This window comes from Centropristis striata, chromosome 8 (assembly GCF_030273125.1).
Source record: "Centropristis striata isolate RG_2023a ecotype Rhode Island chromosome 8, C.striata_1.0, whole genome shotgun sequence".
NCBI lineage: Eukaryota > Metazoa > Chordata > Actinopteri > Perciformes > Serranidae > Centropristis > Centropristis striata.
Genome location: NC_081524.1, coordinates 35,289,853 through 35,314,109, shown reverse-complemented (window position 1 = coordinate 35,314,109; position 24,257 = coordinate 35,289,853). Strand labels below are relative to the sequence as shown.

The 24,257-nt window shown below is 37.9% G+C and overlaps 1 protein-coding gene across 1 annotated transcript in view; it reads right to left on the bottom strand.

The window, feature by feature from the left end:
• The window catches only part of LOC131976294 (lysophosphatidylcholine acyltransferase 1), a 31,579-nt gene extending 12,742 nt beyond the window's left edge, over positions 1 to 18,837 (bottom strand). Inside the window, exons 1-6 of the mRNA XM_059339252.1 lie at positions 18,395 to 18,837; positions 10,903 to 11,042; positions 8,266 to 8,480; positions 3,488 to 3,600; positions 3,149 to 3,209; positions 1,962 to 2,020 (exon numbers count right to left, since the gene is read on the bottom strand). Of these exons, the coding sequence (XP_059195235.1) occupies positions 1,962 to 2,020; positions 3,149 to 3,209; positions 3,488 to 3,600; positions 8,266 to 8,480; positions 10,903 to 11,042; positions 18,395 to 18,517 (711 nt within the window). The 5' untranslated portion in view covers positions 18,518 to 18,837. The remainder of the gene's footprint in view (positions 1 to 1,961; positions 2,021 to 3,148; positions 3,210 to 3,487; positions 3,601 to 8,265; positions 8,481 to 10,902; positions 11,043 to 18,394) is intronic.
• Positions 18,838 to 24,257: the final 5,420 nt, after the last annotated feature.

Sequence of the window (24,257 nt, the reverse complement as noted above, 5' to 3'; positions counted from 1 at the left end):
TTAGCCAGATTCCCAGTGGAGCTATCAGAAAGCGGCTCTGCACGCTTCACTGAGCTCCTTTCACATCCAGACTAAAAACGAACTTCAACTAAATCAGCTGCATTGGCCTGCCAGGAGAGGAGGTGTCTACTGACTTAAGACGCCTTCATCTTACACAAACCGTCGAGCACAAATGAGGTGACAAACTCTGGCTCATCCGAAATATAAACAGGGCAAACTCATGCTTTCTAAATAAAAGCTTTAATTATTGCCATGGGCTGTTTTTGAAGCACAATGGGAAGTAAATTTGAATAATAAATTAAATAAACAGATGTAAATGTTTCATAAATAAAACAAAACAATACAGTCAGTCAAAATTGCCACGAGTCCCATATGCCCGCAGCATGTTGTATCTGCATAATTACTATTCTCGACTGGATTACAAAGCCTTCACATACCCAAAAATTATCTGTAAAGCTTTGCAGATGAGCAGGCTTACACTATCAGTAAGAGGTGCATTTTCAAGCTTTTCAAGTACCTTACATACGTGGTTAATTACATATTTATATACAATACATACACTTGGTGAACACTTTAAGTAAACCTGTACAATTGAATCCAGAACAATGCAATTTTTCCATAAATGCTCACTTTTGACACTGTTAAATAGATTTTCCACTGAGCTCATAGTTAATGATGGTGTTGTGCTGGAAAGCATTATATTGAAGTGATTCCAATATTCCTCCACCTCAGGTACACAACTAGGGAGGACAAAAATTAGAAACACCCAAAATATAATGTAGTCCAGAACAACACTACTGCAAACTACAACCTCAACAATAAACACATAATTAAATGAACACATTCCTGCAATTCATCATTATTTTCTGTAAAAAGGCAAAAGCAATTAGGCTCACTGCAACTTGTTTTATTTCATTATCCTAAATACTATTCAGCCAGAAAGTGAGTTATTATAAGTAACGCAATTATAATTTCAAGCAGTTTATTCAAAACTCAAGTACTTTTCAAACCTTGGAAATAAGGGTTTTCAGCACAAATACAAATCACGTGATTATGCTTTTAATGATCATGTGATTTTTTTTTTTTTAACCATAATTGTTTTTGACATGGAAATATTAATGTTCTTTCCTAGCTTTTTTTTTTTGGTTTAGTCTATATCCCAAAAACCACTTTGCTTGACAATGTCATTAACTTTCTGAAAAATCCAACATTCAAATCCACATCATGCTGTGATTGGGCCAGCTGTGGGAAGCTGAGTGATGAGCCAGAGGTTGAATTTCTCTCTCCAACTCTTTTTCATTTTCTACACAGCCATGTCTGTCGCTTTTCATGTGAACAGCCAAGTGCAACACTATGAATGCCTTCCAGGAGAGTCTGAGCCTGGGAATGTGCAAGGTAACCTCCATATTTAAAACAATACTGCCGCCGAACCTGACCCCAAGGGCTTAAAGAACTACACAATATTAGCACGGCACCTAATGTTGACTGAAGGAGGATCTCACAGTACCATATAGGATTCTGCTGAGTTTGCAAATATTTCTGCATAACTCAGAACATTTTCTCCTTCATAGATACTATATATAACTGCAATATCTTTCTTCCCACCATGTGACCGGCAAGATCTTTACCTACCCACTGAGTGAGACTCTGGTAATGCCAAGCGGGCTACAGGACATGCATATAGTATACATACAAACACACACAATAAAGCCCATGCAAGTGCCGGAATGGAATTTATCTCCTACTACTGCGACAATTAGATTTTTACTCATTTCTTTGCAAAACATGCAATAGTTGTATGTACATACAGTTGGAATATCTAATAAAAAACTATTTTGTGATTCGTTTGTAATATAGGTTAGTATTTGCCAATTGTTTTACAATATCAAACAGAAATCAGATAGTATGGAACAAAAATGTGATTGAGCTACATTAACTAACATATCCATGAACAATCTTACCAGTTTATTTGGGTAACGAATCACAACAGGCTGCACTGGCACAGCTGGGATGAAGGCCCCTGCAAGAGTAAAAAAGATGTATTTTAATTTAAAATAATTGTATCACTCAATCAGTCATCACTAATGAAATTTTGCATTCAAAAACACCAGAGTAGCAAATGCAGTATTAAAGTATACATTTTATGGTGATTAAACTTCTGACAAATAAAGTCCATCATCCAGAGACACAGCCAATCCTCCAGCCCCTGATTTAAACATTTCTAATGGAATTTCATGTTTTTCGGAATTTTTGCACAATTTCAATATAAAAATAGGTTTAGTGAACTTATTTGGAGAGGAAATACACATAAAAAGAAATATCTTCTGGTATGTATTGGTGATTTAAATCACTGCAGCCAAAGGACTAGTTATGATTATATTACTAAAGTTAATATATTTTATATTTTTGTGATATTTCTGTTAACCATCAGATAGAAGAACAGTTTACAATGTGTATATATATAATATGATGGGTTTTAATTAATATATTTTTATTCATTCTTTATTCTAAAACATTTCTATTATAACTTGGTTGTTCACTTTAAGCCTTTAGTTTGTTCACAGCCCACAATGTGGGCTTCCTCATTAGTTATTTTCACACTGTATGCATTTGACAAATTAATGGATTTATTTGGAAAAATTGTGGATAACGTCGGTTATTATTTAGGAAAACCGTAGTTTCTATCTGCATATGCCATGGTAAAGCAGCCTGAGAAAATATCCACTCCATTTCTAATTTATTCCTGTTAATTGACGATAAATTCACATTCATTCCAACCATCTTGAATATTTAAAAACATTTGCAACCCTATTTATACCCATTTATTATTTGTATGCCAGTGATGCGTGTCTTACAGAAAATCAGTCACAATGATTGATGATGATTGGTTAAATTTTCATGTTATAATCCAGTCCGAGGGAATGTCCACAATGATTTTAGTTCCTATTCCTCAACGATTAAGACCACACATCACACTTGAGTGATAAATTGGACATTAATTCAATGTGTAATTAAATTGAAATAATAAGTCAATATGCCCACTTGGTTGAGTGTGAAATATTAGTGAATGCTAACAAGCTGGCAGTTTGACTTCAAAAGGAAGTAAAAGAGAGAAAAGCTGAAGAAAAATGATGATGGAGAGCTTTACCTGGCTTAAAGGTGATTAGGCAGGATCTATTGGTGCATGTTCCCTCTGGAAAAATCATTATCTGTAGGAAAGAAGAAATGGTTCACATTTTACAAAAAAAAGTAGCCATATCCAAAACTTGTGTGCACTGCATTTGTTTTTAAACTTACTTGGATTCAGAAAAGTCAGTAAAAGAGATTAAAATGGATAACAGACGCTCTAAGATGCTCTCCTCCGTTTAGCATAGATGTTGTATGAAATCCCAAATAAGCCTATTAATGTTAACATGAGGTGCCCGTTATGTGTATGCGTGCCCACAACCACATGCTCAAGTATGCACACGAATTTCCATCTCTTTACCTGAGGCCATTCCCCTCCAGAGTGGGCTCTGCGTTTGATCTCCTCCACGGTCTTCTTTCTGGAGTCCTGGTCTGACCGTGATACAAACACCGGCCTGATGTACTTAATCAAAGCTAAAAGAAAGCAAACACAGAAGAGAGAAAATGCAAATGAAAACAGAAACAGTTATTCTTTTTTATTTCTTTTGACAGCCAAGCAGCTTCTCTGCATTATCTGTATCTATTGCATTTAGAGGTTTATGGATAGGGGGAGGGGGACTTTGACTGCTGGTAGTAACTGGAATTTGCACAATTTGCAAGAACTCAGTGAGACTTAGGCCATGCCTATATTGCTTCAAACAGTAAATACTGTATTTTTGCAATCAACATTAACAATTCAGTAGCACAAACACTTCCAGAAAAGCCAGCAAGGGAAGAGAGCGTAGCTTCTGTTTACATCAACCACCACTCTAATGGTGTCCTTAAACAAAGCACTTAAGGGGACACATGATGCTCATTAAATGCTTTAATGTTTAAAAAACACATTTTTCTCATATAGTCTGTCTGAATATACCTGTATTAAGTCTCTGTTTGACACACTTTGTTTAGCCCCTGTCTCTATAAGTTACCCTTACAGAAAAGCCCAGTCTGCTCTCAGTTTTTCTGGATCTCCCACATCTGCGCCAAGGAGACGAAAAGAGAAGTCAAAGGGCCAAATGGTATCATATAAAATCTAGTCTGCACTTGCTGAAAGGCTCAATAGATGGCACACCTTTTCTGTTCTGTCAGGCTGAGGCCACCCAAAGAGCACCGAAGCTGAAACCATCCATTTACTTGTAGCACCATCTGCTGTAACCCTCCACCCCTGCAGCTCCAGTTACACAGCGCGTGTGGTACCCAAATTATGACATAATTTGACCCATTGACCGCCTCCTTGATCTGCGCACATTGCAGCGTTGCAGTGGACAGAAACAGCACTTTCTACCTATATGCAGTTCTAGACTATATAAAAATGTATTAGAATTAACTTTCAATATTGACTGTCAAAGTCAGAGTTGGATGAGCAGCCCTGTAAAGCACTGTTGAAAATAAAGTCTGTTATCTGGAAACTGTTGTTGATGAGGGCACAACATTAGCCATAAATGTTTACTTATCCATCTCAATATAACAATTTATTTAATACTGAAAAGTAAACAAGGCAAGAGCTGATATTAAAGTCAATGTTTTATTAAAACTGTGTAGGATAGTTTAAACCTAAACCCATCAGGAAATACTGGAGCTTACAGCTTGCCAACAATCATTATATTCTTTACAGAAAGACTGGAAGCAGGGTTAAGCAGCCAACCTAACCCCATCTCATGTGGGAAAAAATAATCAAAACTGTCTTATATAGATGCTGTATCTTGTGTACTTAACACAGGATTATGTGTTCCTTGAGGCTGGGTGTTAAATGAGTCTCATGTTGATCACAAATGCAAGAAATATCTGGCTTCCCTCTGTGATTAGAGATTATGAACAAGGTAGGCACAGCTACACTGTTGACAATCCGACAACAAAAAGTCAGATCAGAAAAAAACAGCATTGCAATAACACTGCAACAACTCTGAATGTTTGAAACTTAAGACATAGTGGCACGCTCACCACTATGAACTTTTTTCTGAAAAAAAAACAAAAGGTTCTCATTGGAGTGACACCACTACAGTCAATTTCACTTCCCAATGCCTAGCCACTTGATTGTGCTGGACCAAGAACACTTTATTAGAAGGTCAGACAGAGTAATGCAATTAACACAACGTTGCACAACAGTGCATTATGTGAGAAGTCAACTAAGATATATTTGCATAGTGCAGAATTTCAAGTTAAAGATTAAGGGCACCTTCATCAATACACTGAAAAAAATACAAAGAGCCAATTCCAGCCCATGTCAAAGAGTGTACAAGCTTCAGTACCTTTAAAACAACACTTATAACATGACCCATATTTTATGTAGTGTTTGTAAAACTATTTGGGTTTTTATTGTTTATATTGCATCGCTTCTAAGGTATTGTATTGTTTGTTAATCATATTCTGCCCAGGGACCAAAGATCCAATTTAGCTACATAGCTAACTCTGACTCAATAGTTGAGTTATGCATGGAAACCCCCAGTAAATACATTTTTAAACTAAACTAAAAACAATGTTTCTGGTAACCCTAAAAAACAGAGTAGAACAAAAGAGAGAACCCCAACAAGTTAAGAAGAATTTGGGTTAACATAAAATTGAGAAAGGAGAGAGTGAGGGCATGAGAAGAAGAAATTGATTCCAACTGTGAGCTGTCTGCCGACAGGAAGGGATTAGTGCTCGAGCTGGTACCCTGAGAGACACTCTACACACGTCACTGTGGCTGATCAGGTCTTAATGCCTATTCTGGATTCCACTTGCTTGGCCGGGCATTGGTGCCTGGTTCCTCCTGGAAGGCCAGCATTTCTGCTCAAACTAAATCTGAACAGTGACATTACGGAATAACCTTAACAAAAAATAAAATAAATTGTGAAAACGTAAGTCTTCTGTATTTCTTCAAAATATCACACTGACAAATATGACAATCTGCCAAACTAAACAAACATGTCCAAATATGGTCTCAATCCTGCAATGCAAGCAAGTAAGGCTTTACTCAGTCTGGAGCAAGGTTATAATAGTTTTGTTTTTTTCATTAGTTTTATTTTTAATTTCGTTGTCAATTTTTGTTTTTATTTTTTGGAAATGCTGAGTTTTAGTTTAGTTTTTATTAGTTTTAGTGTTAGTTTTAGTTTTTTTTGTAATGGGGTATTTGTTGGGTGCGAGATTCAAAATAAGGTCATAATAAATGTTTCCTTTATTTCCTTTGTCTGATCCATCTCAGCCCCAATAAGTTTATTAAGTCATAAAACCAGATAGATGAAATAGATTTCATATCAACCAAAAAGGTTTACGTATGAAAAAAGTTGACAAAGATGAAAACGAAGGACATTTTCACTATAATTTTAGTTAGTCTTATAACCACAAAATACAGTTTCATTTAGTTATCGTTTTTCAAAAAACTCGTTTTTATTTTTATTTCAGTTAACTAAAATGTTTTTCAATTCTAGTTTTCGTTATTTTGTTAGTTTTCGTTAACTATAAACCTTGGTCTGGAGGGAACAAAGTGGCCAGTCACTGACTTAGTAGCCAAAGCAGGAGGTGGTGAAAGGAAGGTTAAAATAGCACACACCAAGGCCTTTTACTGCATGCCCTGCTGCCAGGGGCATAAGATCAATCTGGCAACTAGAAAGATAACTGAACTTGCAAGCTAGTTAATAGGCTCTGCTGTTACACTAGTGTGTGCACTGACTGCAAGGTTACTTGATCTTTGTATGTGGCCTCAAGTGGTACATAGATGAAAACTCCAGTTAGCTTTATGAATGGTGGTGCTACTCAGAGGGATACATCACTGGCAGTGGTGATAGGACAACAACTGATAGTCGGAACCTGGTCTCACAGAAATCCGTGAAATACCCACGGATTTCGCTTAACTCAAAATCCGTGGAATAGCCACGGAATCGCTCAAATTTCCGTGAAACTGACACGGATTTCGCTACAATGCAAGTTAATGACAGTCATATCCCGTGGCTATTGGTTTGTTCCAAGTCACGTGACTTTCAAGGTCCCAGCGGTCAGAACAAAAAACATGGCGGACAGTTCTCTCATTTTTAGTGAAAAATCAATATTTTGACTTAGTTTCTGCATAAAAATGGATTTTGATCACATTTCTAGCGAGAAATATATGTTTTATTTTCTAAATATTCACTCAGTGAATGTACATAATCACTTTGTATGTTGGAATAGCCATGGGATATGACTGTCATTAACTTGCATTGTAGCGAAATCTGTGTCAGTTTCACGGAAATTTGAGCGATTCCGTGAGTTAAGCGAAATCCGTGGCTATTTCACGGATTTCTGTGAGACCATGTTGGATAGTCGTCACAATTAAGTCTTCCTTCACCTGTTTAGTGGCAGCAACAGCAGGTGGATGATTTTATTTGAGATACTATATTCTGTAACATTAAATATTGTAGGAACTGAGTCAGAGTTAAAATATGTGAAGACTGCAAGGTTCCATCCCCCATAAAATCATTCTTTGTTATTATTGGTTATTTTGTCTGATGAGTTAACCTTTAATCATTTAATCCATAGCATTTCGTTTTTTGGGGATGTTGTGGGTTACGATTGGGTTATTTTCTTTCCCGATCGGTGTAATCATTTATCCAGAGAAATACAATAATTTCGGCTTCCTCATACCGTGAAGATACTGGGAGTTTAACAACCCCATTAGGACTATGTAACAATACTGGAGGAGGGTGAAAAGTCATAAGAATTTACAGAATAACTTGCTGAGTCAGAGATGAGGTCAACGGGTCTTACTTTTGGAAAAAAACTACCGCTTCCACTACAGCAACACATGTGTATTCTTTGTGTTTACACATTTCCTGGTATGTCACTACTGTGAACATTTGCCAAGCGGTTCTTGGCTTCAGCTCAAAAACAACAAAAGAAATTCTGCAAAGTAGATTAGGCAACCCCAGTCTACTGAAACATCAGCAGCATCATGCAAACTGTTATGAACCAGCCCTTTACAAAACAGTACATTACAACACAAGTGCATACCGTTTACTGAACCTTCTCTAGAATGTGAATATATGAGGTTTGGGTAATAATTGTGCACAGAGCACAGAGATACATAGAGATACTGTGCTTGGTTCAAACAGATTCTGTAATGCTGTCATGAAGAATGAGATCACTTACTGCCCCAGAGAGGTATATCCTTGCTCTCGGCCTTCATGACAATTGAGGCCATTGTCATTGTGACAGGGATGGCATCAAAGTAAGACGAGTGGGGTGCCAGGGTGAGGATGGGTGCTTCTGCAGGCAATGCCCTTCGCCCTTTCACAGTCATCCAATGGAAACCGCCCGCAAACCACATGACCCGCATGATGGTCTTCAGGATTATGTCCACCAGTCTGGAAGCAAGAACATGCGTGTGTGAGGGACAGATCTCCTACACTGGATAGTGAAACAGATGCAATGACTTGATATAGTTGGAATAGACGTTTATGGCTGGGTTGCTTGAGTTAATTTGTGGTATAAAAAAATCAATAGCTTTTTAAACAACCTGACAATAAGTGGCAAACACATTTTGAAGACTAACTGGAGAGTAGTTTGTCTTATAGTAACACTTTTTAAAAAAAATCTTTTAGATCATGTTTTAGGCTTGGCTTGCGTGTCTGTCTGTCAGCAGGATAATGGGAAAACTACTCGTCCAATTTTCATGAAACCTGGTGGAAGGGTGTAGCAGGGCCAAAGGAAGAAACTATTACATTTTGGAGAGGATCCGAATCACAAAGTGTATACAAAAAAAAATTGTTGCATTCATATGGTGTTGGAATAATTAGGTTCCTGAAAAAAATCATGAGTCAGAATATTAACATTGCAAGATAGGGAATGCTTTGACAGAGGACTGCACTCTCAGACTGCCATTCTCATAAAACACGTTTTCTTACCCCAAAACATACTTTTGGTCTATGCAACAACCATCACTACATTATGATGGCATTATCTACATTATAGATATAATTTGAGTGAATTTTGGGGAAGGGAGCAGCAAAATGACACAATAATTCTACCATTGTTACTGCAGAAACCACCTGCAAACCACATGACCCGCATGATGGTCTTCAGGATTATGTCCACCAGTCTGGAAGCAAGAACATGCGTATGTGAGGGACAGATCTCCTACACTGGATAGTGAAACAGATGCAATGCCTTGACATAGTTGGAATAGACGTTTATGGCTGGGTTGTTTGAGTTAATTTGTGGTATAAAAAAATCAATAGAGTCAGTAAGTACTGACAAAGTGAAAACAGACCCGTTTAACCGTGAGAAATAGCACTGCCCAACGGCCTCTGAGGCACTTTTCCACTGCATTTGTAAGACAAGTGTGGTTACCCTGTTGACTCAGTTCTGCCTCTACCTCACTGGATGCTCTGCTTTCTTTGTGGCCAAATTAAGTCACAAGCTAAACTGTAGACCAATGGACATCCTGGACAGGAACTTGGATTTACTCAGAATGCCCTTAAATTGCTGGCATCAGCACTGAAATGGCTCTGACAATTGCAGCTGCTAGTTTTAAAAGAACCATGGGGCATTGATAACTTAAAAATGTGCAAAATTGCAATGGAGAAAAAATAAACTTCACTCAGTGTTGATGAAGATTGGTCTGCTGGCTCAAGCCCAACAACACAGCATAAACAGTTATATTCTTAACTATTCCGACTTGGTTTCTAACTATCTTTTTGTTGTGTCATTTATATGACACAAAAAACTAATGTCATTTACTCATCTCTTGTCTTGCCCACTTGAGCTTGACTCGGTCTAAAAAAAAAAGACCTCTCTCACTGAACCACCCACACATTCAAATTAAAAGCATCATCTATACCCAGGTCTACTATAAAAATATCACATTATTCACCTGCATGTTCATTAACCTTTCAGGCTGTATTTTTAGTCTTTCTTTTGAATCAAGTGTTTAAGAAGTGAAGACCTGTAGCTGCTGTGGGAGTTTTTTGGACAGAATTTTACACAATCAGACACTATGTAGCACTGAGACAGAGGGTGGGGAAGTGGAAATTTTAAAGATATGTTAAGCTGACTATTAAAGTGATTTTATTTTTAACCTTCAACTCAAATTTTGACATGCCAGAAATGTCTGCTTCCTTGTCATAGTTGCATTTGTACAATCACAGGTGTAAAGGTCTACTAGAAACAGATTGTTAAATTAACTAATCAATAGATGGGCCGATGAAGTAGCATTTTTGGGCCATGATATTTTCTATGTCAGGGATGGGCAACTTAAATGCTGGAGGGAGCCACAATTTTTCATCCAAAACTACCACAGGGCCACATATAGGACCGTGCATTTAACCAAATATGATGAAACAGCCATTTTAAATATGTTTACAGACTGTAAACATATTTGAAATGGCACTGCCCTTCAGTGCAGTAACTTAACATATTTCATGCTCAAATGCATGTATAACCATATAAATAGGAATACAAAAAGATTGAAGCAAATAAAAAATAACCACTGTGATTTCTTTTTTTTTCAGTGCAAGAACAGCAGACCAACATTAATCGCAAGAAGTAATTTTGTGCATTTTTACACTGCACTTTTAAGATTCCATGCTCAAATGCATGTAGTTGTACTGAGGGACACTTCAAGTGAGGGTGCGGGCTGTATGCGGCCCCTGGGCCTCCAGTTGCCCATCCCTGTTCTATGTATACTGAAAAGGTAAATTATTTGTTTGTACTAATTATAGTGCTTCCTGAAATATAAAAATCAACCTTCAAACAGGCGGGAACATAAATGTATTACAAAGCACCAACCTCCTCCAGAGGCACTGGGGTTCGACGGTGGTCTCCGAGCGCCCGACTGAGGCCAGGAAGGCAAAAGGCCAAGCCAGCAGCATCATGAATGCAGCCATGAGTAGACGGATGGGGAACAGTGTGACTGTCATTAATGCAATCTGTGGGAGACAGAGGAAAAGAGAATTGGTTGAGGAAACAGACCCAAATTATACAGTAAACCCTTTGTCAGTTGTCATCTTGGTACCATCTTGTTACAGTCTCAGCTTGACTTTAGTCTTCACAGTATAAAGCCGCTATTTACTCTAAAAGACATCAGTGTTTCCCCTAGGTTTACAGCTCGCATGAACACCACGATTCCCTTAAAAGTAACTTGGAACATTTCTTTCAATATTTTTGATTTTCAGGTGATTGAGGCAACATAATTTCAGATGCATGCTCTCTGTCCGCTGGTGGTGTGGAGTGTGCTCACCTCCAGAGGAGAATTGTAGCGGGCACCACTCTAATTGGTGGTAGGTGAAACACTGGACATGTTAAAATTTTTGTTCAGTGGAAAAATGCAAGAACATAGCTAAATGTATCACATCTTCAAAAAAGCACAATAAAAGAAAGCCCATCAGAAGATAGTTGATGTCTTTCCATTCAATTGTGAAGCAAATTTTAAGCAAACCTTTAAAACGTTGCGAAAAAGAATATAGAATCAATGTGTTTCCATCAACCGGTTTTGTAGCTAATACACTAGACTACAGTGTACTTTCATCAGCATGGCTGTAACCTGCCAGTAAGACAAATAAGCATTATCTAGAAAGGTGGCAACAGCTGAACAGCTGATCAGATATGTGAGTTTAATGTACGCTGTCAGAACTAATTCAGCAAAAGCGTTTCCATATCCCATGTAGCAAATCAGCTCTTCAAAAATTGCAAAAAACGACCTAGGGCAAGAATAAAAACTTTTGGTGCAGTTGAGGTTTTTATCAGATGTTGTTTCCACTCAGCTTTTCTAATGTGATACTTCAAATGTGCATAAAAATAAATGAATGGCAACATATCTACTGATGGCTTTGTTTTATTAGGCGCAATTAACTATAAGCATCTGGTAAAAGAAATAAAAAACAGGACATGTAGTTGAGAGAGGGAGCATACAGGCCTGCAGCATGGCCTCTGATCAAAGTGGTCATTGGCAGGCCAGCAATACAAAACACCACCTATCCTGCATGAAGAGCTGTGTGTGCTAAATGTACTAGAACATTTAAATCAGATGGTGGATCTGCCCTCAGGTCACAATATGTCCCTCATTTATCCAGATACATTCTAATCATGTAAATGCTAAATAGAGCATATGTTTTTCATTGTTCTTTATCATTGAAAGCTCTGAAAAAAATCTTTTGTGTTTGGGTCTTGTGGTAACTGTTTACTTTACAGCTTTTTATGAGTTCCTGATAGTCGGGCTTATCTTCTGTCAACATTTGTCCTGATAGCAGCCACTACTGGGGAGCATAAAGCCTATCAGCACTATCTTATCCAGAGAGAGTTCTTGTCTGACAGTATGGCCAATTTAAATCAATCAATTTCAAGCTCGCTTTTTAAACAACCTGACAATAAGTGGCAAACACAATTTGAAGACTAACTGGAGAGTAGTTTGTCTTATAGTAACACTTTTTTTTAATCTTTTAGATCATGTTTTAGGCTTGGCTTGCGTGTCTGTCTGTCAGCAGGATAATGGGAAAACTACTCGTCCAATTTTCATGAAACCTGGTGGAAGGGTGCAGCAGGGCCAAAGGAAGAAACTATTAAATTTTGGAGAGGATCCGAATCACAAAGTGGATACAAAAAAAATTGTGTTGCATTCATATGGTGTTAGGTTCCTGAAAAAAATCATGAGTCAGAATATTAACATTGCAAGATAGGGAATGCTTTGACAGAGGACTGCACCAGTCATTCTCATAAAACACGTTTTCTTCCCCCAAAACATACTTTTGGTCTATGCAACAACCATCACTACATTATGATGGCATTATCTACATTATAGATGTAATTTGCGTGAATTTTGGGTAAGGGAGCAGCAAAATGACACAATAATTCTACTATTGTTACTGCAGCAACACAACCCCTAGATTCTCTCTATTTCCATAGTCCTCCAAACTGTTTATTTTCCCAAGATCCTCTTAAGACACATGAATTAATTATACGCATCTCCCACACATAGTTTTCTTTTTATACAAACCTGAAGTATACAGTTTTGCTTAAGAACGAGCAAACAACTAAGTACCAGCACCTTTTTTATTCTTATAATAAAAGGGGCCTTGCCAGGAATGCGTGAGAGCCACTGTATAATGCATTTGTTGAAAGATTTATTCAGACCCAAAGCATGAGAAAGCATGAATGTCACTTGGAATTAAAATAAAGGCAATGCTACAAAAGCAGAGAGATTTTTAGGGGTTAGAGTGAATTTAGGCATTGAACTAAAAGGCATCTCTAAAACCATGCAATAAAGGCTTGTCACGGTCTTAAAAGTGAACGTGAAAACAAAATAAACATTCTCGTGGAATGTTGCAAATTGGGAATTAAATTGTACCTGCCAAGTTAAGCCTACATTAGAACAATACTGTAAATGAACTTGGCCTTCTTTATATTAAAATCACAGGTTAGTCTAAAACAGCAGAACTCCACTCTATGTTGATAGTGTAGCCATTTGTCAGTATTGCTAACAATATGCAAAGCAGCAACTGCAGTCAATTGTAAACCAGATGTTCCCAGTCTGTTGTGGTTATCTCTGCACTGATGAAGAAGACCCTGTAAGGTTGAAACCAGGCCACGTTTTAACTATTAATATGCAACCAAGGGTTATGAGAGTAGACCCTATTTGTGGATACGAGCATCTGTTTCAACTGAGTTTCACAAGTACACTATGTGTATTACTTATTTCCGACTGCTTTATCAAACCAAGAGTTTTAGTTTGGTCGCCATTTATCCTACTTTTTCTGCTGTTCCAATGGCTACAAATCATGCTTTCTATGAGGTCTTATTTTCTTTTCTCGACTTAATCTACACTGTAACAGGAAGTTGTTTAAAATGAAGCCAAAAAAACCCAAAACCGATAGAAAGCTTGAACTAATTGGTAGTAGAGAGTCTCTACTCGAGACACGTGTATGCACTTCCTGTTTTCAGAATGCAGACGCTTCACGCTTTTGAGGTTTAAGGTCATGGAGAGGTTGCATGACAGGGTTTAGTTTCACAGATTCATTGGAAGGTTGTTCTGTGCGTTAGTAGCACATATAAACAAGAAATTGAAAAAATAACAGCACACCCTCAGATCTCAATGACGAGCAATACCCCTTTTCACCCTGGGCTTTAAGCTGAGCAAACTGGGCCTTAAAATTGTGTCTGATAAATATGTATGACGACTCTTTTGAGGAACGCATCAGTTGCCCAATTCTGATGCCAGTGCATATAAATACTGATCTATATGGTGTGGGGATAAGCTATTGACTCATTGCTGCTTTGGTAGGATCAAAACAGATTTACGTCTTTGTGGGGTTCCCCAATAAATCGCACAAGGAATGTAAATTAGGCTTGTCTAACCTAAGCTGGGAATTAAATCAACTCTAACATTTGTAGCTTGCCCTCTGACACATTGCCAACTTTTGGGCTTTAAGGCTAGATTAGGACTGGAATGTTTGCTGATACACCTAAATTGGTAACAAAAACACTGCAATATGTTCTCACATTAGGTCAATGACAATCAACTCTGGAGATCAATTAATTAGCTCATCAAGGTGCAAAACTGCAAGAGCATCTTTATATGGATTGAAAGGTCAGGCTACTGAATTACTGTATGCCTACTAATGAGAATCTCAAAGTCTTCACAGTTTCTCTAAGATTTGGGTCAACTGACTAATGTGCCCGTTAGTCAGACATATCCTACTTATCACCTATATCCTCTTTTCTGTGTAGTTTCCCCTCTATGTGACAGAAAGAACTAAAATTCACAGATTAGCATAGAAGCCTCCAACTCCTCTCAAGGTCGAATGCACACAGACTCATGCACTGTGAGCAATAATGCCAATTTGGCTTGTTACAAACTGGATCGTTTTTAATTCAAGTACAGCCTATTAGCTTTCTGGCCTTTGTCCTTACAGGAAGTAATGTAGCTTCATGATCTAAAAACCAAGCAAACTTTCATGGCATGGATTAATCCAACAAAACTCTGTGTTCCTAATATAATCTGGAGGGTAGAAGTGTTGAAGCTTCTCAAGTCAAATGGTCCCTACCTGCCAATTCTTTCTGTACTCAGATCATGAAGAAATTACTTTTTGAATGGTTTTCAATCACTGCAAGCATTTTTCGATTTAATGCAACATGTGATTCGCCCACTACAGCGGTAACTTTGACCTATACAGTCTGTGCTGTGGAGAAGTCAACTGTAATGTATTTGACCGATTTGTCAGTTCATGATGTAATGCATTTGTATGAAACCTTTTTGGATGATGAGGAGGAGTGGTGATGGCATTTATGCAACCAAAAGCTTCTATTCACATGATTGGTATCTAATGAAGTAGAAGTAGTAGTCGTCAGTAGTAAAAAAAGTTAACAAATTAAGTACTCTATTGGTATCGGTTATGGTGTCGGATCATAGTGGAGAGTGTGGAGGATCTTACAAATACAATGCAATTATAATTTGGGGACAGTGTTTTATATCGCTGGCCAAGGTTTCATTACAGTAACTGAATAGCTGGTGAAACAATCTTGAGTCATCTCATGCCATTCAAAGACAGTCTGTCACACAGCACCATCATTTTTACAACAGATAAGGCACACATACAAGAATCCCTTTTTGCTTTGAACTCATGAAATTATTTGGTGGATTCGTCTGTCTGTCTGCTAGACAACTGGAAGGCAGAACTATCACTTTTTTTCCTCCAGTCAGTGTTTCAGTTCAGATTACGTCTTCCTCATGTTGCAGCGGATGCAAAAGCAAGACCAGTGCAACATGCTGGAAACAGTTCTTAGTTCCATCAGAACAACTAGGACGGATGAGGAAACTAATTTCCATCATTTCATGACCCACTTTTGCTTCAGCAATTAGGGTTTACAGGAAACCACTTTTATGTAACTTTAATGTATTTAATGTACAGTTACAATATGTGTAAGAGTACTTCAGGAGTAAAAAAAAAGCTCTGTTGCATTTATCTGCAATTGTAACTGTAATTTGCACACACTATATAATCAGAGTGAACAAGCTTTTACAGCACTACTGATCTCTGAATGTGTCTGTGTATATGTGTGAGTATGTATGTGTAGGTGCTTGTACTATGTATGTATGTATATACTTGTACTGTGTATGCATGATGCATGTGAATGTTACAGTTATGTGTCTTGCTTTTTAGGGACCCCAGGAAGAATAGTTGTCACCATGGGGACAACTAATGGGGATCCAATAAACAATAAACAGCAGTAGATTTTGTAACTGGTGTCAACAAACAAATTAAGAATATAGCTCTGTTGATAATTTCCTTGATTGGTTATGTCAGTCTTTCAGGAGAAACCTGAAAACCTGCCTATTCCCTTGGCTTTGATCCACCTGACATGATACCTTTCTCCTTGTTGCCTTTGTTGAAAAAGCCAGAAGGAAAGAACTGTGTGTGAACCTCCCTAGGTCACTATTCTTACTTGTAACAAGATACTGGCGTATGCCTGCTATGCCAGAGGAGCGCCATTCATAAAACTGAGGCTCTCCCATTGGACTGAACTTTGTTACTGAAAATACCTCACAGCTGTGTCCCAATTCCACACTGTTTACTAACACTCTACAGTAAACAGTATGTAGTAATCTTTATGGTAACCATCAGACAGGTAATAGACACAAGAAATAATGTGATATTGTTCTGTGCTTACAGGAAAAAAATAATACAATATGTTCAGTTGGAAATCAATCAAACTGCAACTTTGAAAAGCTGATTCCAATTTCAAATCTGGAAGCTTTTTAAAGAGAAAGCAAACTGGTTTTGCCAAGATTTATTACATTCATTTATTTTTTATTTTTAGAGCGAGACAATGCACTCACCTCAAACTATTTTAGAAAGCATGCAGGTATATTTAATTATACTCATTCTGGTTTCACTTTCTCTAGCGTGAATGTACTACACACTCAAATACAATAAGAAGTAGTAGCATATATAGCTTCAAAAGCCCATGGACTCAATGCAAAAAAAATAAATACTCATCGGAACCCATATGTTGCTGTACAAATGTAAGTTTCATTGAACCAGGATTTATAATTCAATACACTAAGTAATGCTTACCCATGGCTCAGAGTTGAGACACACTCTTCCCTCACAATTTAAGCTGTTCAAAGAGATCATACGAGGTGAACTACAAAGGGCTCCTCGTGTGCCTCCAAATTTAAGTAGCCCCAGTTTGAAAGAGCAAGATAATGCTCACAAGAATACATGATGAGTGGAGGTTTCCTTCATCTAATGCAACATGTTGCAACATTTGCAGGAGAAACCAAAATGTAACTTTCAAGTGTGCAATATCAATCAGATAAAAAAAAAAACAATCTTAAATAAGTCTTTTTTCTGCAGCAGGTTGCATCCTACTTACATTTTCATGTTTTGTTTTTTTTAGCACTGAAACTCAAAATTATAAAATTGGTTTCTGCCTACAAGTCATCTCCCTCTGCAGAAAAGCATTGAAGCTCTAAATCTGATTATCAACATCAACGACGAATTGCTGGGTTGCATCTGCTCTATGCTGCAAAATTGCAAAAAAAAACAACAACAACTATGGGGCGACTAAGGGCTAAACGTGCAACAACTAGGGAAATATATTTAAGTTATGGTGGGGATAAAAACAAACATGACTGTCAGTTCTCCATCCCATTCTCCACATACACACGTGTTGGTTGATGGTTGAATGGGAGGCACTGATAACCAACAAAGCATGGGAAAAAATGCAAGGGAAGCAAATACGGCGGCTTGCAATAAATGGCATATTGAAAATTAAATCAAAGCTTGGTAAAAGCTACCACATTGCATGCTCATTTGCGATAGCTATGACAACAGTTAAAGAGCAACAAGCTAGGCCCATCCTGGACAGGCGGCCATGCTTAAATAGCTGTATTTCATTCTAGTGGGTTGTTAGCGGATTCCTGGGTGAGAGGTGTTGGGATTTTTTTGTTTTAAATACTCGCGTTAAATGCATGCTGTTGCTGCAGCTAAGCGTTTATTTTTATTTTTTTTTTAAATACGATCAGCCCTTTTCACCAGCATAACACCAAGACAGAAGGCAACAAGGCAGGATGGAGAAAGCAACATGTATGTGGCTACTGCTAGCTGGCTAGCTAACACTAGCTCAGCTGACTACATGCAATGAGGAAAAACTGCCAAGTTAAATGATGGTGACAGCCTCTCCACTGTGTCGCACTGAAGTGTTAATGTTCTGCAAACTGCTACAGCAACATGTTAACATATCTGTACAGGAGAGAAGCATTTGCCTGTAAACAAAACGTTACCTTTGCCTTTTCCAGAGGGGTGAATTTCAAGACGTGCACAAAAGGGTTTCTGAACGGAGGAGCTTGGTCCATCTTCTTTCCGTCTCCTTCCATCGCACAATGTCTGTTACTCGGTAACCTCATTCTCACAAACAATAAGTCACGTTGGTCGAGGTTGCAGCTATATTCCTAATATTCCAAACAGAAAACTGATTCTGCTTGAAAGGTTGACTCCTCACGCAAAACGCAGTTTCCCTTATCAGTCTCGCACGGTGGCTAATTCAGGTGGCAGTGCAGGGTTATTACTGTTATCTTCCTCCCTCGGACAGCATGGAGGGATAATGGTTAGCTCAAGGATTAGCTGGGGATATTTGAAGTCGCTGATATATCTCTGCCTACAGTGCGCAGGACGCCTTCCTCCACACCGTGTGTTCCCCCAACCAGTCCGCTAGCTTTGGATGCTAACGGAGCCACGATTCCGCTCTTCTGACAGGGCGCATGCGCAGCACATCCTTCTTATCATTGTGCCTAGAACGATTTGATGCTGCCTTCAAAACCGCTCAAAATATCGTAATTTTAAAGTTACAACATCCCAACGTCACCCTGTTAAAATAATCGCCTAACTCATTTTTTTCAAGTTTTGCAGGAAACACAAAAAACTTCACCAAAAGTGTAACATATGACATTTATTGATCATTTCACTAAAAAAGGATGTAACAAAGGATGGCTATTGGCATAGTAATAACACTGTGTGTAAATTATGTAACTTAAGAGAAATAAATGATATAGGCAATTTTTTAACATGTCTTTGTGACTTAAGCAAGATATGGTAACACTTTATTTTGAAGGTGTCTACATAAGAGTCACACAAGCCTGTCAGAAACATGACATGACAAGTATCATGAGCATTAATGTTACTTCAAAGTGTCATTAATGTTCATGACACATCCCATGTCATGTTTATGACACGCTCATGTCACTCTTATATAGACACCTTCAAAATAAAGTGTGACCATATCTCGCTTAAGTCACAAAGGCATGTTCAAAAAATTGCCTAAGTCACATTTTATTTTGACTTAGGCATAATATTCCGCTTAAGTCACACACTTGACATAGGCCATTATCTTAAAGGGGTAAAATCACTTGATCTGACCAATTGAGGATGTAGGTGATTTTATCATAGGTGGCCGGCATCATGAGGAAATGATTTTGGCAAAAAAACAATTTTGACAAAAAATGACTTAGGTGATTATTTTAAAAGTGTTATGATTTGCAATACCTCCCTACTACTGGCGGAAGGAATGGACAAAATATTAACAACTCATACACAAAAGCTTACATAAGCGTACACAGTGGCGATTCTAGACCAATTTTACTGTAATATAATGTACACATTCTGGGTTCCTTTTGTGTACAATTAGATATTGTTTGAACAAAAAATAGGTAAGAATTGTTCTGTCGTTCATCTTTTTAAATCGATCATTATTTTGACGAGCCACAGCAGGAGCCAAGGGCTTCTTCACAGGGGCAGTGGCCCCTGTGTAGAACTGCCACTGAGCGTACAATGTCTGTAAAATAAACACCTTTACAAACCCGATATTGAAAAAAATTATGATAAAAACATACTTTAAAAAAAGGACTGTTAGGCCCTTGCTGTGTGAAGTTTTAACTGTTATAAAAATAAAGTTTGGATTAAAATAAACTTTATTGTCTCAATGGAAATCCATCCATCCATCCATCTATCCATCCATCCATGGAGCACAGTGCTAGCTAAGGCTACAAATGAGGAGGCAGTACCACCTGCTTTGCATTGAACAAAAGGAAAGGTCGAACCTAATAGTGGACTAGAATTGGTGTCCAGCTCTTCATGTAGCAGAAGAGTGGGCGTCCTAAAAGTTGGTGTTTATTAGTGCTATATCTGTCCTTAGTGTGTGAATGTGTGAATGTGTGTCTGTGTGCGTGTGCATGCATGCATACTCATAAGTAAACTGAGTGGGTGTGATGCTCTGAGTGCAGTCACTGACTCTGTGAAATGACTCACAACAGCCAGATATGACATGACACATTGACACTATTATATTTATAACTGATATATATTTAGAGATGATTTATATGTCATTGTTGCATAATTGTGGGAACTGTAAATTGTATACTGATGCATGAAGGCAACAGCCTATTATTATCATTATCACTATCATTTATTCACACAGGGCAATATACAGTCTGTCCAAAGGATATCAGAGGTTAATATAGTCTAAAAGCTTAGCTTATTTGTATCTGAATTAATACAAATGCATATCACTTTAATTGAGTTAAGTTATGTGGACAACAGAATGGGCCTATATTGAGTGTTGAGGTTATAGCCTTTGTGAAAACCACAAAAAAAATTAAATGAAACCTCTAAACTAAAAAAGGAGAAATAAATAAGTCAAAAAAGTATTTAGGCATTTGACTTTGATATATTGCAGGTAAATTTCACAGCAAATGTGTGTAGACTACGTGAAAATATCGATGCATTCAGCACTATGGTTTTAAACCTATGGAAGGCCGATTAATTATTATACTATAAATAGTCCTTAGGACGCTTGAAAATGTTGCACTCATCTCTTACAGAGGCCTGATACCCTTTGTCATAACTTACATTAGTATTATATCTCGTATCAATTTAATGGCTCCTCATAACTGATTAAATGCTTCCCTCTAGTGGTGAAAAGCTCATAGTACAGTCAGGTGTGCTAGGCTTCAGAATTAATAAAATAAAAAAGTAAAAAATAATAAGTGGGACATTGCACTCACTCACTCATATGTTCCAACACTCACATGCATGCACACACACAAGTACAGTTCTTCTGGACCATACACTCCACTTTTCAGTACATTTTTACCCACTCCACAACAATTGTGGTCTGTTATTAATACCCTTTCCTTTATTAACCTTTATTTGCATCTTTTACAATGATGCAGATTTTACAGTATACCAGGATAAAAACAAGTATAAAAACAGATGAGAATAAAGGTAAAAACAAAAAAATAATAATAATTCAGTGGAAAAATTACACACTGAGACACAGGGGGCCTTGATTGTGGCCCTGAAATAGTAATGAACTAGTAAAATATATGATGAAGTGCTCATTATACTGAAGTACTATAGATCTAGAAAGTATGACTCTTTGTAAACAAAAGTTTTTTGAAGAGAAAGAAAAAGCAGCATGTAGTATCTTTACTACAGTCCTTTACTCTACTGTTTACAAGCTGATTTGTGCGTGCACAGCAGTTTCTAAAGTCCCCCATTCACAAACCTATTGATTGGACTACATGTTCATATACAGTAGGTACTCAAGCATGCAGTGTGAACAAAGCTGCTGTATTTTAGAGGCTGTACTTTATTTATCACACTTGATTTCTCCCTGTCTTCTCAGCAATCATGTTTTTGCTTATGGTTTTTGTAATTGCAAGTGTGTCAAGAACACCGAGTCAAACGTACACATGTGCACAAACACGCGGCATGCACATTTTGCAGGCTCAGACACACACACACACACACACACACACACACACACACACACACACACACACACACACACACACACACACACCATTCGAATTCATATTTTAATTTGGGTGTGGAACATGTAGTCAAAGTGCCCTGTGGGCTGACCATATCAGGTCGTGACATTTGCATTTGACAGGAATCACATCAGACAGGGTTAATACTGGAGAAGATGGAGGGATAAAAAAAGAGGAAAAAAATAGTGGAAAAGGTTCCCCCCATTCCTCCTACAGCCCCTTCCCTCCTTCAATCCCATAGCTGAGGTGCTTAAATTAAAAAGGAAGAAATGCAATTTAAAGACATGGGGTAAACAATCACAAAACACTTGTTTCTGGAGGAGACACAATTTCCTGGTGCCTTGTCCAATTTCTTATGGCCCGGAGGGCTGCCGCATGCGTTTTAACACCTGGTTCTACACCGCTGATTAAAATTGTAATGCCAGTGTTGAATCAATCCATATGACATTTTGGAAATACACAAGTACCAGGTCATTTTATATATACAGCATTTTTTCTATTGTTTTCATTTTTGAAAGAGAAAGGTGCAAGGTGGTGACTCGCACTGGGTGTCACTACTATGCCTTCCAACTGTTTGAAGGGGGAAAAGGAAGTTTCAATATCCTAAACAAGTATGAATACGTCACTATCATCGTTGTACATAGTATTTATCCACATCACTGTGGTTTTATCAACATCACTGTGGTGATCATTATTAACCCATAAGAACCCACGGTGACACCCATGTAACAAACACTTTAAATATTCTAGGACAGGGGTCTCAAACTCAAATTACCTGGGGGCCGCTGGAGGCAGTATCAAAATGACCAAAAAATCTAAATTACTTAAAAAAGACACAAAAACGACGGACAAAATGACTTAAAAAGACACAAAATGACCAAAAAAGACACAAGATTACAAAAAAAAGGACACAAAATGACAGAAAAAGCTAAATTTCTTAAAAAAGACACAAAATTACTAAAAAAGAGACACAAAATGACCAAAAAAAGACACTAAATTACTGAAAAAACACTAAATTACTTAAAAAAGACACAAAATTACAAAAAAAAAAAAAAGACAAATCATAAATATGTTCTGCGTGGTTCACTTGGTCTGTGATATATCCCCCATAACTTTAATTTATGGATAACTGGGTCTGGGTTCTTATGGGTTAAAGATGCCACAAGATGATTTAGCAGTGACCAGCAGCTATATAGGTTGCAACCATTGGTCCGTTTGTTTGTTGGTTCATCCACAAAAATTTCCCCTTGCAGCCACAGTTTGTGCCCGAGGAGGCTGACATTTTGGCATGGAGGTCATGTTTATGAGAAGGTGTGCGCTTGTTTTCATGCCAATTGGCTAGAAGAGGGCAGGCAATTGGAGTGAATTATTGCAAAAAGTTGCATACTATCCAAATAGATTTTTAGACTTGCACAACATGTAATGGAATGGCTGTTATTGAGCCAAAGGACAACCAATTAACTGTTCGTGTCAATTCTTCTAAACAGATTCATGCAACATGCCCAGCAGAGAATCTCTGTTTCAGTGTTGCAAGGAAGGCCCCTAAACATGTGGATGCATGAGAATAAGAGGTTGCATCTATTGCAAATTTTCGATTGTTTAGGAAAAGTGATCGGAGGAGCTGGTATAATTCCACTTCTCAAGATGCATGTGAGTAATGGCTAGCACTTTGGGTGGCCGCCATCTCTGCCAATGTGCTTTAAAATCCAAATCCAAAACCAAAGCATCTTCTTGGCCAAATCAGCTCACGAAAATTAACCATGAAGGAAATATGAAAACCAAATGTGTGAATGCTGAAACATAAAAAAGTGAGCAAAAGACATACATCAGATGTCAGTGCAGGCAGCCAGAAGACCTGGTTGAGAGTCATAAGGTAAATTAAGGTCAAAAATATAAATAGGAATCCAGCATGAATGAGTTAAAGGAAAGGAAGGAGAGAGAACGGGGGCAAAAGAGAGAATGTCCAGATTTTTGCACCACTATTATACCAATACCCCCCCAGGCCAAACATCTGAGGCAGTGTGACAGACGGACTGTTGTTTGCTTCACACCACAGTAATGTTTTACCAGCCCCTGCGCCCATGTCAATCAATGGCCGGCATGTTCCAAAACATATTCAACACACAAAGAGAACACTTTGGCTTGAGGAAATGGATTGTGTGCAAGATTGGCAGGGGACTCTCTGGATGTGTCAATCACCAAAGGCCCTTTGTTTTACCGCTGTCCCAAGCTTCAAGAACAAAGACGTTTCCTTTTGTCTCATTTGTCTTTGTATGCGATATAGACAAATGAATTTTGGTTTTACATTTGGCTCAAG